This window comes from Canis lupus, chromosome 23 (assembly GCF_011100685.1).
Source record: "Canis lupus familiaris isolate Mischka breed German Shepherd chromosome 23, alternate assembly UU_Cfam_GSD_1.0, whole genome shotgun sequence".
NCBI lineage: Eukaryota > Metazoa > Chordata > Mammalia > Carnivora > Canidae > Canis > Canis lupus.
In genome coordinates this window covers 35051953-35077570 of record NC_049244.1, presented here as the reverse complement: position 1 = coordinate 35077570, position 25618 = coordinate 35051953, and the positions used below count along the sequence as shown (strand labels likewise).

At 46.8% G+C, this 25618-nt stretch overlaps 1 protein-coding gene across 4 annotated transcripts; it reads left to right on the top strand.

Moving 5' to 3' along the window:
- Positions 1-1642: 1642 nt before the first annotated feature.
- NME9 (NME/NM23 family member 9) lies at positions 1643-23681 on the top strand. Of its 4 annotated transcripts, none has more exons than XM_038571003.1 (12): positions 1643-1788; positions 2134-2170; positions 6540-6597; positions 10961-11064; positions 12232-12303; positions 14170-14286; positions 15803-15878; positions 18231-18313; positions 18606-18698; positions 19643-19797; positions 21052-21188; positions 23298-23680. In XM_038571003.1, the coding sequence occupies exons 2-12, from the start codon at positions 2138-2140 to the stop codon at positions 23327-23329; spliced, it is 960 nt and encodes a 319-aa protein (XP_038426931.1). In that variant the 5' UTR covers positions 1643-1788; positions 2134-2137; the 3' UTR covers positions 23330-23680. The 4 variants fall into 4 exon arrangements, with proteins under 4 accessions (XP_038426931.1, XP_038426933.1, XP_038426932.1 ...); XM_038571004.1 differs by having other exon boundaries at positions 1649-1746; XM_038571005.1 differs by lacking the exon at positions 14170-14286 and having other exon boundaries at positions 23298-23681.
- Positions 23682-25618: the final 1937 nt, after the last annotated feature.

The window sequence follows — 25618 nt, the reverse complement described above, 5'->3', positions numbered from 1 at the left end:
AGAGAGAGAGAGAGAGAGAGAGGCAGAGAGAGAAGCAGGCTTCATGCAGGGAGCCTGACATGGGACTCGATCCCGGGTCTCCAGGATCATGCCCTGGGCCGAAGGTGGCGCTAAACCGCTGAGCCACCCGGGCTGCCCTCTTTTTGATTTCTTATATCAGCTGGTACTTATTTCTAGTTTAATTCTACTGTGGTCTAAGAACAGACTCTATAATTTCTGTTCTCTTCAATTTGTTAAGGTATGTTGTATGACTTGAAGTGTGGTCTGTCATCGTGAATATTCCATGTGAACTTGAGAATAATCTGTATTTTGCTGTCGTTGGATAAAGTATTGTCTAAATGTCAGATCAGGTTGACTGATGCTCAGTTCAACTATATCCTTGCTGGATTTGCCTGCTGGATTTAGTCATTATTTAAAAATGGTGTTGAAGTTATCAGTTATACTTGTAGGTTCATCTGGATTATACTTGTGGGCTCATCTGTTTTTTTCTTACAGTTCCATACATTTTTTGTTTCATGCATTTTGATGATCTCTTGTTAGGTGCATACACATTAAGTATTGTTATGTCTTCCTGGGAAACCGACTCCCTTACATTATGTATTGTTCTCTCTTTATTCCTGATAAATTTCCTTGTTCTGATGTCTGCTTTGCTTGAAGTTAATATAGTTACTCCAGCTTTCTTTTGATTAGTGTTAGCACAGGCACAGCTTTCTCCACTCCTTTACTTTTAACTTATCTGTGTCTTTATATTTATTTTTTTAATTTATTTATTCATGAGAAACAGAGAGAGAGAGAGAGGCAGACATAGGCAGAGGGAGAAGCAGGCTCCCTGCAAGGAGCTGGATGTGGGACTCGATCCTGGACCGCTGGATCACGCTCTGAGTCATTTATTTATTCATGAGAGACATAGAGAGAGACACAGAGACACAGGCAGAGGGAGAAGCAGGCTCCATGCAGGGAGCCCGATGTGGGACTTGATTCCGGGTCTCCAGGATCACACCCCGGGCTGAAGGCGGTGCTAAACCGCTGAGCCACCGGGGCTGCCCTGTCTTTAAATTTAAGGTGAATTTCTTTGGGCACCTGGCTGGCTCAGTCTGAAAAGCATGCAATTCTTAACCTTGGGGCCGTGAGTTCGAGCCCCACATTGAGGGTAAAGATTACTTAAATAAATAAAACTTAAAAAATAAAGTGAATTTCTTATAGACAATACATGGTTGGGCCTTTTTCTTTCTTTTTTTTTTTTTTTAATCCGTTGACTCATAATTGGTATAGACTATTCACACCGCGTTTGTAACCGTTTTCTATTTGCTCCACTTGACTTTCAAGCATAATTTTGACTTTGTAATTTTGCATTCTTTGTTGAAGGGAATCCCTTCAGATCCCTCCGAACCTGGAGCCGCCCCTGCGTGGCAGTAAGTAACAATAGAGAGGCTGCACAGCTGCTCTGCAGGGCAGCAGGTATGCAGGCCTCCGGGGACGCGACTGTGCAGCCCCTGAGCGCACAGGGTCTCTGCTGGGTGAGGCCAAACCCCCCGACGCTGACACCGCATCAGCCAATGAGAGCGTCCCTGGGGCCACTTCGGATCCCGAGGGGGCCGGCCTCCCTCCGCCTTTCTGCGGGGCCCGGTGGGCGTGGCTTGTTACCCGGGCGACTCGGGCCGCGCTGAGCTGCCCCCGCGACTGTGGCCGGGTCGCAGCAGACCAGCTGGGAACTCTGCACTTCGAGGACCGCGTACCCGTCGAGAGGTCCTTCGCGGTGGCTCAGTTTCCCAGGACTATATTGCAACAGTAGGGATAACAGGGTTCGGGGGCCTCTTCCTCCCGAATTCCTCGGCAAGCGCTCCGATGCCTGAAGGGCTGCCTCGCCGCCCCCGCCCCCCCATCCTGGGAAGGGGCTTTGCAGAAAACTAGCTGGCGAGCCACGACCCTGAGGGCTGCAGGCTCCGCTCCCCCCCCCCGGGGGGGGGTGTTCATTTCGCACCAGGGCATTGCTTTGCTGTCACTTACAGTTACCTTAAAGGGACGGAGGCTTTGTCTGCAGGAGGCTCTGGGTTTGCTGGTCTTCGCAGCGGTTGTCCCCAGGCTGCTGCTAGCCAGAGCCCGAAGTAACAGAGCTTCTGTCTTCTTTTGCAGAGCCATGGGCAGCAAGAAGAAGGAAATAGCCCTGCAGGTAAGCCTTCCGGGGCGCTTGCTTCCAGCCCTTGGTTGGGGGTAGGGGTTGAGGAGTGGAAAGAAATCTATAAAAGTGATATTAGTTGCCAGCAGTACAGTGACCGTGTTCTCAAACTTGAATATTGTACCCTTCCATCTTAGAGAGGGGGCAAAAAACTCCAACAAACTTATCTCGACTCCCTAGTGACAACTTTTTTTTTGTGCCCTTAAATATAAGCAAACATAAAATTGGGTGTAAGCTCCTTTAGGCTTATAGTGTTTATGTTTTGATGTTTTATGTGCCACCCATTCATCGTATAGAGTACCTCATCTGTACCTGGAACAAATGACTCTGTCCTCTGGGGCATGAGCACTTTCCATGTGAATTTCTGAAGCCTAATGATTTAAAAAGGGAGAAAGCAATGTCACGGTAAGGATAGCATGTACTAGGAGAGGGTGGGAAGAGCTTTGCATTGAAAGTCTGAAGATCTGACATAGTTCTGACTCTTCTAGTCACTCTGAGAGTTGAAATAAATCACATAGCCTCCCTGGCTATATAGCTTGCCCATCTGTAGAATGAGTGAGCCGTTCCTCGGGGCCTTCCAGCACTGATGCTTTAGTGATCCAGAGTTACGAAACTTTTCACATGTCTACATGCTGTCTGTAAATAAGTTCTGAGCACCTGGGCCTACCATTTACTGCTTTGTGAATGATTTCCTCAGCCTCTCTAAGACTCCATATCCTTTCTGTAAACAGGAAGGATGATACATAGCCTGCAGTTGTTGTGACAAGACCCCTTTAGGCATTTCAAGGCTGGACTGATTGCTCTCTGTGGTGGCTCTAAGATTTTTGTCCCATACAATTATCTTTTCATCCATCTATGCCCTGTATCCCCTTTGGGTATAATATTTTTTGGTGATTTCAAAAAAAAATGTTATTCCCCAGAGCTCTGAATTCAATGTGATACTCCAAGTAAGTATTCCCACTTCTTGAGGAGGAGAGTGAGTGGGTGCACTTGGAGACATCTGTGTAAGCATTGTCTTACACAAGTCTACCGGGTCAGCTCCTTGAAAGAAGTGCTCTAGGGTTTTCCAGCCCAGGATCCCTGTCCTGTCTTTGAGTAAGACTATTTAGGGCTCCTTCTATGACCGAGACAGAAATCACAGGATGTCAAGAGACAGTCTGGCCAGAATGTGCCACACGTTGTCCACTCATTCCCTACCAAATGTAGGGCTTAGTGACATCAAGACACTTCCCATACTCTTCTGCTCCTGCTCCGTTCTTCAAATGTTCAGAGTCCTGGTCCTGCTGCTGGTGTGGCTTCTTCTATGACAGCGGGGTACCACAGAGTTGCTGCAGCTGAGCCACTGGAAGCGACTCATGAGAGAGGGTGGGGGCAGGGACTCTTCTGAAGCCTCCGTCACCTTCTTCAGGACTATGGTTGTGAGCCCAAACTGACTTTAGTCCAAATTTCTTAGAGCACTCAAAGCACCCAGAAGACTTTTTTTTTTTTCCGTAGGGAAAAAATGTATGGAGATATGATTTCTTTAGAAAGATGAATCTTTAGTAGAAGATTTGCAGATGTTATATGTTTCCAGCCCCTTTAAAGGAATAAAGGGCAGCCCGGGTGCTCAGCGGTTTAGCGCTACCTTTAGCCCAGGGCCTGATCCTGTAGACTTGGGATCGAATCTCATGTCAGGCTCCCTGAGTGGAGTCTGCTTCTCCCTCTGCCTGTGCCTCTGCCTCTCTCTCTCTCTCTCTCTCTCTCTGTGTCTCTCATGAATAAATAAATAAAATCTTAAAAAAAAATAAAGGGATAAAGACCTTAGGATATCCATATTAAGAGTGAGTGATAATTGCCATGGTCTTTTGATTTTTATAGATTTTTTTAAAAGATTTTATTTATTTATTCACGAGAGACACAGAAAGAGAAAGGCAGAGACACAGGCAGAGGGAGAAGCAGGCTCCATAGAGGGAGCCCAATGTGGGACTCGATTCTAGGACCCCAGGATCACACCCTGAGCCGAAGGCAGATGCTCAACCACTGAGCCACCCAGGAGCCCCTGATTTTTTATAGTTTTAAGCTAGCTTCACCAAAACTTACTAATTACAAAAGGAAAGAGAATAATTTCATAATGCAGACCACCTTAATCAAGTGATCAAAGTGAACATCAACAATAAGGAGCAGATCAAAATTGCATGTCACCTGATAGGCTGCAATGAGAGAACACTCTTCTGCTTCTCTGATATTCCAGCCAACCCAGTTCCAACCAACCCAATGATGCACAGCCTGAATCTAATCAGGAAACATCAAACATACCCAAACTGAGGGACATTCCACAAAATAACCCTCCCATAGTCTTCAAAAGTGACCCCAAGCTCATGAAAATCAAGGAAAGACTGAAGAACTATTCCAGACTGAAAGAGACTAATCCAGTACTGATTCTGGCAAGATCCTTTGCTATCCAGGACATTATTGGGATGATGGTAAAAGCTGAACAGGATCTGAAGGTGGCCTAGTAATAATGCATTAGTGTTTTTCCTGACTTTGATGGTTGCATTATGGTTATGTAGGATAATATATTCAGAGATAATGGAATATCAGGTTGGTAATTTAAATTCAAACAACTTCAAAATAATTCAGGTTATTTAATAATTTAAATGATTTCAAATAATTCAAGAAGTTCTTTATATTGTACTTGCAAATATTCTATAAGTTTGAAATTGTTTCAAAATAAAAACACTATGCAAAAATGTACACTATTAGTAATGTACTATGTATTACATGTATTTCTCCTTAAATTTCATTTATGATGGAAACCAGAATACTTCAGAGGTAAGAGAAAAATGTGAAGAAATAGCAATAAATTCAACTATTATTTCTGGTGTAGATGTTTGGATATAAGTAACAAAAGATGTGGAAAACTTATACACCAAAAAGCATAAAACATTGCTTTAAAAATTAAGGAAGATTGAATAAGTGATAAGAAACATGGTGTTCATGGACTGGAAGACTCAATGTTGTGAAGATTCCATTTTTTTCCAAATTGATCCATAGATTCAATGCAATCCCAATTAAAATCTCTGCAGGAGTTTTTGTAGAAATTGGCAAGCTGGTTTTAAACTACATATGGAGATTTAAAGGATCACGAATAGCCAAACAATTCTGAAAAAGAAGAACAAATATGGAAGCCTATCCTGCCTGACTCCAAGACTTAATATAAAATTACAGTAACCAAAAGAATGTGGTGTCAGCGAAAGAATAGTAGATAGGTCAATGAAACAGAATAGGGTCCAAAATAAACCCATGCTTATTTACGCAACTGGTTTTCAACAAAGGTGCCCAAACAATTTAATGAGGAAAAAAATCTTTTCAAGAAGTTTTGCAGAAACATCTGTACCTCTACATGGAAATAATACTAACCTCAATCCCTCCTTCATAATATAGACAAAAATTAATTTTAGATGGCTCACAGACTTAGAAGTAAAAGCTTAAGTTATAAAGAAAGATTCTGGAAGAAAATAGGAGAGCATCTTTGTGATATATATAAACTCTACAATCTAATAATAAAAAGGCCAACAATCCAATAAAGAAAATGGAAAGATTAATGGGCACTTCTCAAAGAAGTTATATATGCTGCGCTATTCCATTTATAGACAGATTAAGAATAGACACATTTATTGTGTGACAATAGGTGGATCAGTGTTCACCTGGGGTGAGGAGCAGGTGTGACTAGGAGAAGACAGAGGAACTTTCAGGGATGATGGGAAAGTTCTGTGTTGTGATAGGACTGTGATGACCTGGGTATATGCATTTGCCAGAACTTGGCGAACTGTAATGCTTTAGTTTTGTGTTTTTCACTATACATAAATTATATCTCCAGAATATGTAAAAAGACCAAAAGAAAAAAAATGAATGAATGCCTCTCTGTATATGAATCTAGATAAATGTCAAAACTCGATTTGAGTGAGAACAAAAATTGCAAAAAGATCTCTATAGTATGATATCATTTATGTACATTTTATGGATACAAAACAACTTTATATATTGTTTTTTGGACAAGCAACAAGATAAAATTATTTTTAAAAAATGACTGAGATTTTCTTAGGTTAGTGGTTATTCCTGGGGATGGAGGCAGAAGAGACAGGAAGAGAAAGGCAGACTGGGAAGAAAAGACAGCTTGAGCTGTATTTGTACCTATTTCAGAGAGGGAGGAAGGGAGGGAGAGAGGGAGGAGGGGGAAGAGAGGGAGAGAGGGAGCAAGGGAGGGAGGGAGGGAGGGAGGGGGGAGGGAAGGAGGGAACAGGGGTAGCAAGAGGTAGGTAGGTATCTGGAGCAAATGCATTACATCATTTCCCCATCCTTGCCCTTTGTTCTTTGATGTTAGGTTAACATCAGCACCCAGGAGCTTTGGGAGGAAATGCTCAGTTCCAAAGGACTAACTGGTAATTTAAGATAATTTTTTAGATCCATCCTTTTCAAAATTGCTAAATGGCATCTTGAACCATGAAGAGAAAAGCTGCAATGAGCACCATTTTCCTATAATCTTGAATTTCATTAAATGAAGAACCAGGTAATTTCTTTGTGTGTGTGTATATATATCTGACGTGCACGTCTGTAGTAAGTTCAGTTCAGGAAAGCAGTCAGTACTGGTAGGTAACAGGGTTCCCTTGTTACGGAGCCGACTGTCGGACCCAAGGGTTGTTTTAGTGGGAAGGAGTGAAAACCTCTGACTACCTGAGGCACAAAGGGGAATATGTTGGAAGGGATATGGGGATCTTGTGGAACTCCGAGGCTGGAAGGAGAGCCAGGCGTGCCAAGGGGCTGGAACCGGAGACTGCGTGGTCATTCGGATACAGCAGAGCCCCTGTCCCTTGTGGGCCTCCTCGTCCCTCTTCTCTTGTATGTTATCTGTTACCTATTGCAACAATTTACCCCAAATCGTAGTAGTTTAAAAAAACTGAACATTTATCATCCCACTGTTTCTGTGGGTCTGGAATCCAGGTGTTGCTTAGCCTCTGGTTTGGGGTGTCTCTGGTTTGGGGTCTCTCACCAGGCTGCAGTTAAGGAGTAAGACAGGGAACGTCAAAGCTCAACTGAAGTCCAGTTTGCTTCTAAACTTGCTCATGCGGCTCTGACAGATCTTAGGTCATTTCCAACTTCATTCATGTGGCCGTTGGCAGGACCCAGGGCCCTGCTGGCTACTGGCCAGAGACATCAAGTCCTTGCTATCAGCATCTCCGCAAGGCTGCTTACAACACAGTAACTTTCTTCCCCCAGAGGAAGCGGCAGAGGGGGAGGGAGAGACATGCAAGTCAAAGTCTTGATGTAACTGAGTCTCAAAAGTGACATCCGATCGCTTTGGCCTACTCGATTTGTTAGAAGCCAGTCACTAGGTCCAGGCTGCATTCAAGGGCCAGGGGTCACACAAAGGCACACAGCCCAGGAGGCAGGAGTCCCCGGCATCTTAGAGGCTGCCTACCACACCTGCCCCTACTGTTCTCTCTCTCCTTCACTCACTGTGCATTGTCTCTGGGCTCCCCTTCTCCCTCTGCATCCGCTCAGTTCTTCTCCCTATAAACACACCTGCCGAGCCAGCTTGTATCTGCTCCTCTTTCCCCAGCACCACCTGCACCCAGTGACTGCAGCTTTCAAGGCCCCTACCCCTTTCGTCTCTCATGACTCAGTTTGTCTTTCTAGCCCTGTCACCCACTATTCCCTGAGATATGTCCTGAGCTCCAATCTGTTTCCTGAACATGCCACAGGTTTCCACATTTGCTCACTTTTATCCATGTTGTCCCTGCTCCCTGAAATATCATGACCCCATCATAAGCTGGAGATATCTCCTTCATTCCCAGGCCCAGCTCCAGAGGAGCAGTCTCCTTGTATGACATCTTCCCAATCTTCCCAGAATCTCTGCATGGTCACTTCCCCGTGGAGTCACCTGGCCATTTGCGAGGGGAGGGGGGTCTTTATTCCCTCATGCGTCTCCCCTAACCCACACCAGCTTGGTGTGGCCCCGGTCTGGAGGAGCGCTCATGGTTTTCCCTCTAAACACAGGGGTATTGTCTTTTTCGTCTCTATCTCTAGCAGACTTGCCCAGGCCTGGGGCAGAGTGGGTGCTAAATAAATGCTGGTTGTATTGATCCAGCAGTGTGGGTGTGAGTCTTGCCACATTCTACTACTTGAGGGATTACACAGCTTTTTTGATGGTGCCAGGTCTCAACTATTTTGTCTGCATGTCTTGTCCGTGCAACTAGAACATGTCTCTAGGGTGAAACAACTATTACTTCTATTTCTTTAACAGTAGTAAGAAAACTACCACCTCATCAATTTTTTTGAGAATTTGCCATGTCCCAGGCACCCTATGAGATCACAGCTGACATCTGCTGGGTATGGACACTGTCAGCCCTGCTCTAAGCAGTGCCAGGGAATTGTGTTGGCTGGAGGCAGCAGGGGCTCATCCTCCCTTTATTGAGCAGTCTCCGGGAAGACAGGCTCTTCATTCTTTCTAGAACCAGTGGAAATTTGCTTCCAAAGTCAACCACCATCTTGGAAGTTTTGCCTTCTGCTGGCTCATTTTCATCTGCCTTCAAACGTGCAAGTCTATCCAGATTCACACATGCACTTGTGTGTATTTACACTTATATTTATACATGCAAAGGCATGTGGACACACACCTTTTCATTTTCTCTGCCATTTCTTTCCTTCCAGATGTCTTCTCTGTCTTGCATCTTTCAAACGCTTGATACACTTCCTCTCCAGCCCTGTTCTCTCCCCCATAACCTTGTGAAGTATGCCTTTGTCCCCCCCACTGCTCAGAGAGCCAGGGGCAACAAGGGGAGATGGGAAGCTGAACTATGGGTGCAAATCCTGCGGAGAGGTTGGTAGCTAATTAGGCCCTGTTTTTTCCCCAGTGGGACGTGAACCCGCTTTCCTTGGTGGGCCCAAACATAGGACCTCTAAGTCTTCAATGACTTTTTCCTGGCTTGACCCAAATGCCATCCTCCCCCATTACTATGATGTACTGAAATCCCCAGCCTCCTCTAGTGTTGTTGTCCTCAGAGAAACTCAGAGCTTTATCCTCCATGTGGCTGCACAGGAGGCTCAAATCTGTCTCCTGTCCCTGCTGGTGTCTGGTTGCCTCTGAGACCACTGGCCTTAGATTCTCTTGTTCGAACTGGAAACCCAGCATGTCTAGAATCTAGTTGACTCTTCTTCCATCAGATGATCTTTCCTTGTCACCACCAGTTCTTTTCCTCTGCCAGGCTCCAAGGTGGAGTCCTTTCCACACCCACGTGACTTTCACTGCCTGTCTTTCCCTTCCTTTTCAAAATCTTGTGGTTTCCTCCCTTCCTTCCCTCCCACCCCCACTGCCCCCCTGTGCCTTGCTTCCTCATCCCTCCCATACCCAACTTGGTTCCTACTTTCTCTCCAAAAACTATGCTGCTTGGCTGAGACTAACCAGTGCTCCTGAATTCATGCATCTTGCTTCTTTCCTGGAATAGTTGAAAGAGCATGCACTCAGACAAACCTGGATTCAAAACTTGAGAATTTAATTTCTTTCTTTCTTTCTTTCTTTCTTTCTTTCTTTCTTTCTTTCTTTCTTTCTTTCTTTCTCTTCTCTCTCTTCTCTCTCTCTTTCTTTCTTTCTTTCTTTCGTTTCTTTCTTTCTTCTTTTTTCTTGTATCTTGGGTTAGTTACTTCACCTCTTTGAACTTCCCACAATCTCGCGCTAGCTGTGTTGGGCTGGGCACATCCTATATGTATCTGGTACATGAGTGTTGGCTTAGCTTGCTTAGTTTCCTCCCAGGCCCTGTGGCCTCATGCAATCAGACGAGAGGGTTCCCTTAGACTCAGTCCTGGCACACTCCATAGATGGGGACCCACAAAGAAAAAAGTAGCCAAGTTTCCACCAAGGTCTGTATCAGGTACACTTGTCAGAACAATGTTGATTTTATAGAGTAAATAAAAGTCTCCTTTACCCAAGGCAAGTGGCTTTTAATCCATCAGGGGAAAATGTCAAAACTGTGTCTATTATCAAAGCAGCCGAGAGTTGATTTTATGCTGACAGGCCACCTACGGTGACCTCTTTCTTTTAGAACAGATGGGTCTAGTACAATTCAAATATGTATTGAGGGCCATCTGTACCAGCCTGGCCATGAATGTAGCCTAAAAATTTACTTCAGGTAAAGCATCTGTGTTAAGAAAATTCTTTTGCTGGGATGCCTGGGTGGCTCAACAGTTGAGCGTCTGCCTTGGGCTCAGGTGTAATCCCAGGGTCCTGGGATCGAGTCCCGCATCAAGCTCCCTGCAGGGAGCCTGCTTCTCCCTCTGCCTATGTCTCTGCCTCTCTCTGTGTATCTCTCATGAATAAATAAATACAATCTTTAAAAAAAAAGAAAACTTTTCTTTTTTTTTTTTAAATTTTTATTTATTTATGATAGTCACAGAGAGAGAGAGAGGCAGAGACACAGGCAGAGGGAGAAGCAGGCTCCATGCACCGGGAGCCCGACGTGGGATTCGATCCCGGGTCTGCAGGATCGCGCCCTGGGATCCCAAAAGAAAACTTTTCTATCACACTTACTTCATTATGTTCAGAATTCTGACCACTGAGTTTGTAAGAATGAGGGGCAGCTGTGTCTCCCTGCTGGCTCCTACTCCAACGGGGTGATAAATCCCTTGACCCATAAATAACGCCGCAAGCAGCTGTCCGCCAGAGGGGTGTTCGAGTTGGCAGGTGTGAATTTTGCCTGATGTGGTGAGTGTTAGTGCCCGCTGAGCGTCCTGCTTCTTGCTTTCACATAGTGGTCGACGTCTATCAAGGCTGGTGCGGCCCCTGCAAACCCATGGTGAGCCTATTCCAGAAGATGAGGATCGAGGTTGGCCTGGACCTTCTGCATTTTGCATTGGTAAGACCCTCTTTCTCTGCAGAGTGTCACACAACGTTGCAAAAAGAATTGAACACTTAAAAGCAGGAACAGGAAAAAAAAAAAAAAAAAAAGCAGGAACAGGAAGCATGGGCTGCCTTTTCCAGGTCATTGAAGAGGCATTGGTTGTGAAATTTTGGGCCATCAGACATGATGCTTTATAGTCTCTCTGGAGATAGAGATTCCTACCCCCACGCCCACCCCGACAGTCCCTCTGAGCTCAGGCATCTCTTGCCCCCGTGCACAGGGAAGGGGTGCATGTCACTCAACACGTGTGCTCCTTGTGGCTCATGAACACCGAGGCTTTGAAGTCTTACTCTCAGAGCACAGCGCTTCAAGATTTTTATGCTCTGCTCTGTCGTGGGGAACTTGTAGCAAATATTTACTTGGATGGGTGCATGGAAACGAGAACAAATCCCAGAGAAGCCTGTGAGGGACACTCAGTGGGCTGCTCGGATTAGAGGCCACAGGCGGAACACAGGAGGAAATACACCTGCAGTGACCTCTCAAGGACTTGGCACTTTCTTCACCGGGAATCAGCTCTGACACTTCTGGAGAGAGTGTGTGGCGCAAATGCCTGCCCCCGTCCAGGGTTTACCAGACACGGAAGGCGAAGTCCGAGGGCCTGCCACTTCTGTGGTTGTGGCAGCAGGAGGGTGTCAGACAGTGGAGGCCCCTGGCTCCGGAGCAGTGGCTGGCTGGGGAGAAGCCCTCGTGTCCTATTTGATCCTTCAAAAAAGCACACTGTCAACAGTTTTCACCAATATGTTGACAGGAGAGGTATTCTGCTGAGAAGACATTAGACGAAAAAGCATGAGAGCCAGCCAGGGCATCATCTGGCAAGGACAGTCACAGTGTGGATGTGAGTGCTGGGAGGAGTGTGTGTCAATGAGTGTGTATGGGGCGGTGTGTGTAGTGTGTATATAAGAGGGATATGTGTGTGGGGGGTATGTGTGAGTATATACACATGGGGTGTGTGGAGAGAGGGTATGTGGGGGGTATGTATGCGTGTGCCATGTGTATATGTGGGGGGACGTGTGTGTGTAGAGGGTGTGTGTCTCTGTGTGTGTTGTCCCATGTGGTTCTCCCAGCGCCATGCCCCTGCGTCCCCAGCACCCCAGGGCTCTCCTAACAGCTTGTTTTCTTTAGGCAGAAGCAGATCATCTTGATGTCCTTGAAAAATACCGAGGGAAGTGTGAGCCGACCTTTATGTTTTATGCAGTAAGTACATTTTCAGGACCAGAACGATTGCAGATCATCAGGGTTCCGACAGAGGCGTCTCCCTGAGAGTCACCCAGGGGCGACTGGCTGTTGACTGCTCCAAACACGTGATTGTTTTCTCCCCGACTGCATTTGTTGTTTCGGATGAGGCTAGGCATACTTAAGTCCTGGTCGTGCGGGTCCCTGCCTAGGATGGTGGCACTGCTCGCTGGTGGGGAAGGCGGGGTGACACGGCTCCTGATGGCCACTCTGGGCTCGGCGGCCTTCCTGACTGGCTGTACATGGGAAAGAACAGGAGTCACTCAAATGCATATGCTCCTTCTGGCTCATGGACACTCCTGACTGACGTTTCACAATCTGAGCACAAGGTTTTGAGATTTCTATCCCCTGCTCCGTAGAGGGAAGCTCTCAGCACACATACTCTAATGGGGTAGACGAGCTCTGCATTCACTTTCATTTAATCATAAGATGTGAAGATAGGTTTACAGAATTCAGAAATGAAAGGGACTATTGAGGAAGCCAAACGGCTCAGTGTTTTGAAAGATCACTTAGATGTCTTTGGGTGTGACATCCATGCTCTGGCCCCATGCCGCTCTGGGCCCACCGCCTCACACCTGGCTTCCTAGCTTAGGTCACCTGCCAGGCTCTGAAGACAACTGATGGATATGCTACCCCTGACTGCAGCCCCCTCCTCACACGGTCAGGGGCAAACAAGGCCTACCCGCCCACGTCTCCTGACAGCCAGGTCCGGGTTGTGCAGTTTGGAAACCTTCGAGCTCCTGCCCTTGGCACTGCAAGTCTTACAAATTGGAAGCTGATGGTACACATTATTTGAGTGTTGATTCTTGACAGACGACCGAAGTTAGATGCTGAAGTGTGGGTGAGGACGGAGGGAGAAGTAGGAAGGAGTCAAAGTGACGGTGGAGCAGAGGTGAAGAAATGCCATCGCTGTCACATGGGTTCACCCGCTTGAGCCTTTAGTGATTGAGGCGTGAATCACAGGTGCCGAGGCAGCAGGATCCCTCACCACCTCTCACCCTCTGCTGGGTGGGTGGAAATGCGGGATGGCCCACTCTCCATGAACTTCTTCTTCTTATTTTTTAAAGATTTTATTTATTTATTTGAGAGTGAGGGAGTGAGTGAGTGAGAGAGCGTGAGCTGGGTAAGGGGCAGAGGGAGAGACAGGCTCCCTGCTGAGCATGGAGCCCGACGTGGGGCTGGATCCTGGAACTCTAGGATCATGACCTGAGCTGAAGGCAGACGCTTAACCAACTGAGCCACCCAGGCGCCCCTCCATGAGCTTCTGTGAGTCATACGCAGAGACTGCGGAAAAGGTTAAAGCAGGAGACTCAGTCACCCCCACACACACCACCTCCACTGTGAAGTCTCCTCTGACCACCCCACTGGAGCTGGGAAGCCATTCTTGCCTTGAATGCTAAGCATCCTCTTAAAGTGATGATCTTATTCTATTGTAATTGTGTCTTTGATACAACCACAGAAGTCTCTCCCCACTTGACTTCCCATTCACAGAAGCAGACAACCATGGCTTTTCACGTTGACTGTTGATACTCTTTGCTGAGGTCTTGGTGCTTGGCAGAGTAAGCGTCCCATAGATATTTGTTGCATGGATGAGCCACATATAGGCCACGCTTGGTCACTCAACCTCACGTGCCTGGCTCCTCCCTTAACTAACTCTCTGTTTCCCTGAAGGAAGTTTTGGAAGGCGAGGCATGGGGTAGAAGGCAGAGAAGTGGATGAGCCCTCGCCCTTGGGCACACTCCTAAGCAGAGCTCTGTCTCCTGAAAGATGGAGATCTGTGGAGATGAGTTCAAGTGGTTTGAGTGGGGCATGTGTTCCGTGCTCTAGGGTGGAGAGCTGGTGGCAGTGGTTAGAGGAGCCAATGCCCCGCTGCTGCAGAAAACCATCCGAGAGCAGCTAGAGGCTGAAAAGAAGGTGCTGGCTGAAGGCTGCGAACGGAAAGTGGTAAGAAGCACTTCCGCAAGAGGCGAACTCAGTGTCTCCCTACCCCACTAATTTTTCCCGGAGTGCTCAGTGGAAAGTGTCATTAAATGCCCACTCGGGAGTCCCTGAGGGCTCAGGGGGAGGCAGTGCCTACCAGGACATAGGTTCATTTTAAAGCCTTCTTTGAAGAAGTCACCCCCTTCCTCCAGAGCACTTGAACTTCTTTTACCCAGGGATGCCTGAGTGGCTCGGTGTTGAGTGGCTGCCTTTGGCTCAGGGTGTGATTCCGGGGTCCTGGGATCGAGTCCCACATCGGGCTCCCTCCAGGGAGTCTGCTTCTCCCTCTGCCTGTGTCTCTGCCTCTCTCTCTGTGTCTCTCATGAATAAGTAAATAAATATATAAAAAAAACTTCTTTTATCCATTTCCCGTTCATCCCCCACTTCTTTTTTCTTAAGATTTTATTTATTTATTAGAGAAAGAGTGACAGAGCACAAGCAGGGGGAAGGGCGAGGGAGAGGGAGGGGAGAAGCAGGCTCCCTGCTCAACAGGGAACCTGGCGTGGGGCTCGATCCCCAGACCCTTGGGATCATGACCTGAGCTGAAGGCAGATGCTTAGGGCACTGAGCCGCCCAGGCACCCTGCCCCCACTTCGATTCTTAACAGGGGTTTCTGGAATCCTGATAATATGAGTTCAAAAATGAAAATAAAGTTATGGAGTCAAGTAGTTGGTAGGAGAAGTCAGCCTCAGGGTGAGCTCTCTCCTGGTGACCTGCCCTCACCTCCCATTCCTGAAAGTTTTGTGATCCCTGAGGGTTCATTTAATTTAGAAATTAAGTTCTGTATGAGAAATAAGATCAACATAGCTTGTGATTTTTATAAATTACTTCCATGACAACACAGACTATAAGTTTTTCACAAAAACTTGGCTGCCATTGAAACTGACACCACCTCAGATAAAGAGAGAGGCATTTCCTGGTGCTTTGAGCTTCCGTCCAGTGAGCCTTAACGTTGTTCAGTGTTCGTTGTTTAAGTTTTCATATTCAATTCCAAATAGCAAAGCCCTGTGTTTATAGAATGGATTAGAATCAATCCTATTTTTTTTCCCAAAGATCACATATGCTTGTGCCCCCTGCAGGGGGAGATGCTGTCTGTCTTCACCACTTCCCTGTATGGGAGGTGGGGGTGGGGAGCCAGGTGCTAGTATCTCCTTGTATGTCAGTTCTTCCTTTGTCTTCTGGCCAACTCCCTATTTCACCTTGTCTACTTGATGCTTGTGGAAATCGAACAGCACCTAAACCTTAAAGTCAGCATGGATTTCCTGGTCTTCAAACACCCTCACCCCCACCGTCATCCAGCTACTAAAAAGGGTCTTGTAAAGTTTCCAAGGCTGATGATCTTGACTGCCTTCTTTTTGGCTCTGCATGTTGGGTCTATGCTTTTTTTTTTTTTTTTTTCCTTGGCTTCTGTCAGTTTTGGAAGGTCTTTGTGGTAATTTAATTAGCTAACTACTTTTTGTTCATGACTAATTTGTACTAGATTAGAGACGAGGCTCTGTCTGATGAAGATGGATGCCTCTCCCATGATGAAGACAATGGTGAAGATGAAGACATGGGTGAGTAGAGAACCACTAAGCAAGAAGAAAAGGCAAAGCATATGAGTAAGCAGTGTTTTGGGCAATCTGAACCGTGGGAAGATGAACATTTCGATTCCAATCACTTGACTTCACACATTTTGTGTCAAGTCTCCCTTCTGCCCTTTCTTGGCATCGTAGATACCTTTCACAGCTTTCTGATCATGCTCAAGTATGACAAATATGACTTTCAAGGCAATTACCCCACATCGGGAAAAGCCCCACTTAATAAAAAGGAAGGCGGAATTTCAAGTAATGATGCTGGTGCTTCCTTAGTCTTCATTTGAGCTAAAGAGCTCATTTCTTTTTTGCGCCTTGTTTCTGAAGGGCCCAAAAGTCAGCTGTGCTGCTGAACACCTTCCTACCCCACGGCCCTGCACCAAATATCAAGTCACCGATTTTATACTCCTGGGCATCTCAGTTCTTCCTGAACCTTTACTAATGGAAGAACACCTTGACCTGACAGTAGGGAAAGCCAGAAGTTCAAAGGGCCATTGCTGGGAAGGTGGCTCATGACAGTAACCAGGGAGACTCCAGGGAACACCAGCATTCAGTTCAGGATGCCAGTTGGAAAGAGGAGGATGATGTTTATTATTGTGTGAAGCAAAAAAGCTATTTATTCATGTGTGGATAATGAGGACTGTTTGAGTTGGATTCTAACAAGGCAAGAGGTGCAGTTCAGGAGAGCAAAAAAATATTTTTTTTCAAGAGTGAAAAAATATCAGTGTTTTGGCTTCTGCAGGAAACATTTGTTAGCTCCTTTTTTGGATGATCTCCTCTTCCCTCCTTCATTATCTCCTCTCAAATCAAGTCTCTTCACCTAGAAAATAACACAATAACCTATTCTTGCCCTTAGCCTTCCTCCCCTCCATGCCTGAGCTTCCTGAGCGTCCATAGTCCTTGGGCCAACCCCTCACCTTCGGCTCCCGCCTGACCTGCTTCAGTCTGGCCTCTGTGTCTGCTCCTCCCTGGTGCTCATGGGGGCACCACTGACCATCATGGTGCCAAGCCAACAAACGGTGTCTGGTCATATCCTATAGCCTCTGAGGACTTGGATGATGTCGATGGTGTCTTCTTTCTCCAAAGCCTCATCTCTTTTCGTTTCTGAGATATCATGACCTTTCTCATTTTCCTTCTACCTCTCTGGCCTCTCTGCAGCCTCCCCTTCATTGGCCTTTACTTGTTTGCTCCCTTTTCAAGCTGGAATTCTCTGGGCCCTGATCTGGCCTCTTCTCTCCTACCCTGCACCTCTAGGGGATCTCATTAATGGGTCAATGTATAAGGAGTCCCTTATACATTGTAAGAGTCCCTTAAAGACTATGTGTTCATGGGACGTTAGAAATAATACAGAAAAATGAATATATTTATTGCTTAAAATGATTCACATTTTTGCAGTACATGTTTTGGAGATTTCCAGAGTAGGAAGCTGTCCTCAAATGCAGATTTTATCATGTTTCTTTACCACACAACTGATACAAAGGTTGAGAACAGAAAAGAGGCTATGCGGGATACAGAGTCTGTGGAGAATATAGGTAGCTCACCAAGGCCAAGTTCATACAAGCAGGAGTATAGTAGGGAGGGGCTTATGGACTGAACACCAGGCCCCCACAGCTTCTGCAGGCCTGAACAGAGACTATAATCATGTGCCACTTCTCTCATGGCCACAGCTGACTGGACTTATGAACACTGATCAGGACACTGGTCAGGGAGCTATGACTGCTATGTTGGTTCCAAACAATGAGCTGGCCAGTCTGGTCTTCTTTCAGGAGAATTTGTGGAGATAGAGAAGATGGTAGCTGCAGTTTGTTAGAATGTTCTGGTGCTGAAAAGTCAGACAGACTCAGGGCCTGGGGCCATCATAACTCCCCATAGGCCAGAAAAGTTCAAAAGAAGCCTTAGTGAAGGAGCCAGCAGAGTGAGAGAAGACAGTGGACAGCAGTGAGAGGCTCAGAATCATGAGAGGTGACCAGAAGGCACAAGAGAGGCCAGGCCCATGTTGCCTCTGCTCCAGCTCTCCCCCACTCCAAGCCAACTCTTTTATTTGTTGCTGGGGTTCTGCTCCTCAGTAGTCTCTGATCTCCTCCCTGCCCACGCCCACCCCCACCCCTTTTCTCCCAGGCTCAAGTCCCTGGCATGTCTCTGTCCCTTGTAGCCAGGTTGAGGTTGAGGTCTGCAGCCTGACCTGTGCCTCCACTAGAGTCCAAGTGCGCAGCGGGGGGAGCCCCAGGAGCTGTGTGCAGAGGCTGCATGGCACCTGTGGTTGGCCCCCTGAGAGCCTCAGAGATGGGTGTCGTGAGCCCAGCGTCTGACAGCACCACCCTCTGCTTATTGCAGCTTCATCAGGGAAGACCTGCACCTTGGCCATCATTAAGCCAGATGCAGTGGCCCATGGAAAGACGGATGAGATTATTATGAAGGTAAGAGGGATGACGCTTCCCTGACAGACTGCCCCCGTCTCCTCCGGTGGAAAAGCAGGGGCGGGGCATCGAACAACAGTGTGCTAGTGGGAAAAGGAGGCTTCTGAGGAGCTTCAACCAAAATTCCACTGAAGTAAATTAAACATTTTCAATCCATTTGGGACAGATATAATGAGGATGAGGGTCTTGGCTGCTTTTAATGTTACCCTTCCCATTATCTTTTACTGTTCAGCACATTTAAATGTGAATTTGGGCTTGATTTACCCTTTCACAATATATGCATATTTTACAGATCCACGAAGCCGGTTTTGACATTTTAACAAATGAAGAGAGAACCATGACAGAGGCAGAAATGCGACTTTTCTATCAGCACAGAGCTGGAGAGGTCAGCTCATCTGCTTCCACACATCCAACACACTCTCATTTCTTTCTCTTTCTCCAACATTATGTTTATAGATTGATGTTAATTTGGGAGAAAATAGATTACTAGGAAAAACGAGAATATGAACAGCAATAAGGCCATGAATTTGCTCTCAGAATGGTGATTATAGTCTGTATCAGGTAAAAGTTCTTTGGCTGCAAGGAAGAGATTTTGATTCTAAGTTAAGCAATGACATAAGGGATTCATTGGAAGGATACCCCATAATTCCTAGAACTGAAGAAGAGAGTTGAAGCAGTTGAACAAGAAGGTGTTGGGGAGAAGAAGAACCAGGGCAGTTGTAGGAATCTTAGGAGCAGAATCCCATGGACAGTCGCTTTAGGTACTGCTGTTGGACAACTCAGATTCAACTACTTTCCACTTGCTTCTGACTCTCCTCCTTGGGATGGAGGCCTAGTTGACCTAGCTTGGTCGTAGCCCCACCTCTCAGGTGAGGTGTGTGTGTTTGGTGGAGGTGGAGGGGGTGGAGAGGCATCTGGTTGTCAGCCAGACTAGGCCAAGTGAAATGGGAAGGGTTGCTCCCCAAAGGAAAACCAGAGTATTGCTACTTGAAGCAGCAGGAAAGGTTGTGAGGCATTGCAAAAAATAAGTCTTAGCTAATCCCACCCCATGGTTATCCAGCATCCATATGATTTCCATACACATCCCTATTTAACTTGTTATAATCTCTCATTCAACCCAAAGTTTCATTTTCCTGCCTTAGCCTTTATCTGGGTTCTCTGGGTGTGGCTGGTCATCACCACCACCCCTCCCTGGGCCCTTCATGGGTATGCTGGCTGGTGGCAAGGCTGCTCACTGACCCTCTCCCTTCCTGTGGGTGGGATAGGCCCACTGATTCACTGTAGGCCCCAGGACCCCTACCCTGGGTCAGTTACCTCTCCCTGTACTAGGAGGCATTTGAGAAGCTGGTACATCACATGTGCAGTGGACCGAGCCACCTCCTGATCCTCACCAGGTCTGAGGGCACTGAGGACGTGATCACTGCCTGGAGAATGCTCATGGGGCCCTGTGACCCTGATGTGGCAAGGAGGGAGCAGCCTGACAGGTGATGTCACCAGCTGTGGTCTTTTCATTTATCATAAAACTTGCATCCAAGGAAGCCGAGAGCCCTGCTCTATATTCAGCCCTGAATCCCCCCTTTATGTATATTGGGACAGACCCTGGCCTCTTTGTTATCTATTTGAGGAGACCCTGATATCTTCACCCTCTGATCCAGTCCTACAGCTAGAGGGTTCTGCAGTGTGGTCCCAGAAACTCATGCAATATTCATCCAGGAAATACAGATTGCCGGGCCCCACTAAAGCCTGCCAAGTCAGAGACTCTGGGCAGGGCCTAGAGATCTGCATTGTAGACTCAACCCTCTCCACCCTCTTCCCACTCAGGGTGTCCTGACACCACCTAGAGTCTGAGCACCCAGTTCTACACTCTGGACTAGGCTGCCTTGGTCCTGTATTTAGCCTGGCATCGCCAATGCCAAATCCATTGTGTCTTGCCTTTGAAGCTGAGAGCGCCCCAGCCAATAGAAAAGAAATGAGCTGGGGACTAAGTAACTGCAGTTGTACCTTGCAGTTTAGGGGGCCAGAACATTCATATGTGAGGACTACTAAGACAGCCCAGGGTTCAGATCCTAGGCTACCACATACTCTGGCAAGTCCTTTCTCTGAGCCTCAATTCTCTCATCTGTAAAATGGGGTTATGACATCTATCATGGGAGGCCACAGAATGTTAAGAGCACTTCCATGGGCCATCCATGAATCCCTCTGGGCTTCAATTTCTTCATTTGAAGAATAGGTACTACAATGCTTCAGACATTGATGTGATGATTAAATGAGCATATGTATGTATGTGTGTATATATATGTGTGAGGATACATGTATGTGAAGCACTTGGAACAGTGCTTGACACAAAGGAAGCCCTAGCAGTATTAGTATTATCTTATAGGGTTATTGAAGAATTAAGTATGCACACCTATATCGAGCTCTTGGCAGGGTGCTAGTCCCTGGTAGTGACATCAACAAAATGGCAGCTCCCAAGCTTACACCATGACTCAAACATGTTTAAATGGAGAATCGTGTATGTGAAGTACCCGGCAACCTGCCCAGAATACCATCATGATGGAATAGATGTCAGCTACTATCCTGTTGTTGTTCTCGGCATTTCCGATGGAGAGAAAGCCGTTTCACAGAAACGCCCGTGCTAGCTGGTTGCTGGTGACCATGTTGCCAGAGGTTGCCAGAGAGCAAAACGTTTCTTTTCAAATGAAACAATTGTTTGTTGTGCATTTTGCCAATGTTCCCAGTCTCCGCGCTCAGTTCGGCACAGAAATGCCCTTTAACGCAGTCCACGGAAGCCAGGACAGAGATGACGCCAGCAGAGAACTGGCATTGCTCTTTCCCACTTTTAAGTTTTCAGACGAAGTTCCAGAAGCTTCTCTGGGTAAGTCATCAAGGCAGTTTTGGCCTTTATTAAATCTGCAGGGTTTTTTTTGGGTGGGGGGGCGCTGATAATAACTATGTGGTAACTAAGTCTTCAATCTAGTAAGGAAGGTCTTATTTGAAAAAGAGGGGCCATTACATAACTTTGGTAGCAATCCGATCTGTTCTGTGCTTTCCCAGAGTAATGATCTTGCTTTTTAATATATATTTTTTTATTTCCTGCATTCTTACTTTGGAGTCATATTTCCATTGCAAAGTTACTTTGCGTTTTCTTGTGGAAACCACTGGGAAAATGTAACTAGCTTTCTAGAATCTTGCTTCAAAGTCAGCTAGACGCTAGATGTCACTACCTCACTTCCTCTGTGCTTCCACACACCCCACACTAGGCCCTTAGTGGGGTTGCTGGCCCTGGAGTTTTATACAAAAGGCCCCGGAGCCTGCTGTGACTCTTCTATCCCTCAGCCCCCACATTTTGGGAAAAGTTTGCCAGGTCATCTCTATCTCCAAATCTGGGTGAGAAAGAAATCCAAGGGGTTCAGAGTGCACGTGACTTACCCTACTCCACATGTAGAACTAGGACTGGCCCATGATGTTCCTGCAACTGAATTGGCTATCTGCAGTTTGAGCCTGAGGTGAGGAGGAAGGGGCCAGGGGGTGAGGATCCTGGAAAAAGCAAAGCATGTGAGGGTGGAATTCCTGGGAGAACGCTCCACACAGATCTGAAATGGTAATAACATACTCGTGCACAAATGTTTGGGTTTTAGCCAACATATTTATGTAAATGTTTCATATGTTCACAGTCTCAAGATCTGAATCCAGCCAAGTAAGAGTAGGTGGTCTGAGGGCAACAGAAGATGGGACGGGAGCTGGACCCTGCTGGCCCTCATTGAATTTTTGTGGCTGCCTCCTGCCAGCTGAGGGACAAGCCGGGTGGGGTGGGATATAGAGTAGAGAGATCATGGGAAGTGTAGCTTTATATGGATCACAGAGACCCAGGTTGACACATGCAAATGCAAGCTGTGGTTCTTTAAAGCTGATCACCTGCTGGGAGGAAATCTCACTCTGGTGACAGTGGCACCACTAGGGCCAGCTTTCCTCTACGGACCCACCCTCAGAGACAGCCCATCATGCATTTCATTGTGTCCAGGGTCATGGCACATCTTCATCCTTTTAGGGGAGGATTGGAAAAGTAGTATAACTGAGGGCCAAGTCTGGGGAGGGAGGATAGTGGCCTGGCTGGGAAATACTCATTGGAGCTATTGCAGAGAGTGTTGGGAGATCACAAGCCTGGCTTTTGGGCCCCAGGTGATAATGAGCAAAGGGGACAATTCCTGGGGGGCGGGGGGTCTGAGCCCAGACACATCCCAGGAATAAATGCCAGCCTCTTGAGAGCATGATTCTGCAGCAGCCTTGCTGGGGCGCTATGTTCCCCTCATTTGTTTGATGTGTCATGCCTCCTCAGTTTTGTCAGGAGCACAGTGTGCTTCCAACTTACCATCACTTTCTCTGCTAAGGGTCACTGGTCAAGGGCACTGCAGACAAGACCATTCTGGGTTTGAATCCTGGCTTCACTATTCACCAGCTGAATAGCCTCGGAAAGTTACTTACCTTTCTGGGCCCCATATCTGTGAAATGGAGATAATGACAGACCCATTATTAGCTCCATAATAATATCTCCACAATAGTGATCTTCCTCACAAGGGCTGCTGTGAAGATGGAAGCTGACAAAGGATATTAAAGTTCTTAGCCTGGGGCCTGGCACATATTGAGTCCTCAACAAATTACTCTCCTGATTTTTTAAAAAAGGTTTTATTTTTAAGTAATCTCCACACCCAACACAGGGCTCGAACTCACAACCCCAAGATCAAGTCGCATGCTCCATCAATCAAGCCAGCCAGGTGCCCCTCATTCTCCTAATTTTTAATTCCTGGTCCTGAACACACATACAGTAGGACCTTTCTCTGCTGTCCTTTCCACCCCGGCCCCTCACTCCATAGTCTGTGATGTAGTGAGATCCCCTTTTCCTGCTTCTTTGTGGATGGTGAGTGGGACAGAGGACAGGCACAGGGCTATGTTTCAGAATTCCTGCAAAACATCTCTTGTCCCACAGGCCCTGGGGCAAGGAGCGGCGGGCCCCACTGAGGCATGTCACTTCCCTGAGGACATGGATTGAGAGGCTGGGCTGCAATTCTGGAGCATGTGACCAGGGACAAGGCCACGAGATGAAATGTCAGTACGCTTGAATCCGCTACATGTAGGAAAGCTCCAGAATTGGAACTTAACTCTTTTCAGCATCAATACTTTTTTGGTTTGGCTAATTCTCAAGAACGATAAAAACAAAAAATAGTATATTCTTTCCTGCCTTATTAAACAGTATAAAACATATAGCTTGTTTTTGTTTTTTGCTACCTCTTGGATTTTAAAAAATAAGTGGACATCTGTTATTGTACCCTCGTGTGATATGGTGTCATCTCAGAGGATACTGAGCTGCATAGGGCAGTGTTATCTATATAATAAATTGACATTATGGATTAAACAAGTTTAGAGTTCAAGTTGATAATTATGAACTTGAAAACAGTGCAAATAGATTAGATAGAACACTTCCAGCCATATGGATGTGGAGGCAGATAGAAACTGGCTTTAATCTTCCTGTTGCCTACCCAAGTCACAGGGGCAGTCCTGCAACGCTGCCCAACTGGCCATCTGAGGTTCTCCATGAATCAGGCCATCTTTATAAAATAATGCTTGGGAGTTACATTTGGAACAAGGATTCATCTGATTTTGACGTTTCTTTCCCCTGTCTCTTTGGTTTCTGATTCTGGCCACTGCCTAATTTTAAAATCTGAGCTTCCAGTGGAGCCAAGTTGCCTGCAGCTTCTGCTAAATCACCTAGGTTAGCCACCCTTCCATGGTTGTGCCCTTGAGGGTCACAGGAGGTTTTCAGTAAAAAGTTAACTATTACTACCCCTGTGAATATGGCTTTTTTTTTTTTTTTTAATTTTATTTGACACAGAGAGAGAAAGTATGAGCAGGGGGAGGAGCAGAGGGGAAGGGAGGAGCAGGGGAAGAGAGAGAAGCAGCTCCTTGCTCAGCAGGGAGCCCAACACAGGACTTCATCTCTGGACCCCAGGATCACAACTCCAGTGGAAGGCAGAGGCTTAACCGACTGAGTCACCCAGATGCCCTACCCCTGTGAATATTAACAAGGGTAGCCAGTCCCTCCTGCTAGTTTGTTCTTTGGCCTATTTGAATCCACTAAGCCCTGGCATCTGCTTTTTCCTCTCTGAGGAAAAGGTTGTGTTCTTTCACTCCCCAAGGCATTGTTAGCGATTTCCTTTCATTTGTTCGTTTTCTCTAGAAGACTCTGCTTAAGCCTTGAAGTTCTTTAAATGCGCAGTTAGCTCCCCCAAGACTGTGCTTCATGACTGCATTAGTCTTTCTGTCAACACTATGCTGGCACTGGGGATGGAAGCATGAGTCAGGCTGCGTGAAGTGGGGAGCAAGGCCTGTAACACTGGGTGGGTGGCTGCATTCCCCATGACTTTTTGTCACCTCTAGATGCTAACATGCATTCCTGTTGTGTTCATCAGCATCTGTACTGACTTCCATGAGAAACAATGTACTCGGAGGGACCCTGATAGGATGTCAGGAAAATTGAATCCACTATTCCAGATCTCCAAATACTTAGGTCACCACGGAGCTGTGCTATTCCCTTTGTGAGTGCCTTCAATGCAGAGCATTAGACCCCTGTGCCTGGTCTTCTACCCCCACAGGTATTGCATGGCTCTGAATGAGCTACTTGGAGGTGCACTCAGCTGACTGCTATCTGATCTCCCCAGAAGCTGAGAAGCCAAGATCTCCCATCACTGGAGAGATGAGAAATGGTATGACCAAAGCCTCTGAAAGCAGGGCAGGGGAGAGGAAGAATAGGTGGGGGAACTGATGCTGTAGGGGTAGGTCTGGGAGAGGGGAAGGCAGAGGGCACTAGAGTGGGAGAAGTGGTGACATACCCTTTCCATCTATAACTTGGTAGAGCATTTCTTCTCTCAGAGTCTGAAAGGTTCAAAGCAGAAGGAATGGGGCGGGGGATGGGGATTGGAGGAGAGAAGGCTCCTGAGGATCTAAAATGTCAGCCCACTCTAAGGATGGGACTCCGTGGTAGAGACCCTGGGCCTGGCTTCCTACAATGGAAGCAAACCAGGGGCTGCAGGATGGATGTTGTTTTAGGCATTAAGGCGTCTCAGCTTCTGGGTGCGAATGCCTGACAGAGTAGGGGGCAGGCGCCACTCCATGAAATAAAGAGGGTGGTTCCTTTCTAAGGGCTGGCTCTGGCTCTCCACTCAGCAAGAGGGTCAGCTGCCAAGCAAAGCCAAAGCCAGGAGTCAGGGGCTGCATAGAGTGAGGAAAGGTGGCTAACACAGGCCATAATGT

What these genes read in the sequence shown, in the direction of transcription:
- NME9 (XM_038571003.1), top strand. Translation starts at nt 2,138, where the DNA reads ATGGGCAGCAAGAAGAAGGAAATAGCCCTGCAG. An exon ending in AGAAGGAAATAGCCCTGCAG is followed by an intron (nt 2,171 to 6,539) that starts GTAAGCCTTCCG and finishes CTTTGATGTTAG; the next exon opens with GTTAACATCAGCACCCAGGA. An exon ending in ACCTTCTGCATTTTGCATTG is followed by an intron (nt 11,065 to 12,231) that starts GTAAGACCCTCT and finishes TGTTTTCTTTAG; the next exon opens with GCAGAAGCAGATCATCTTGA.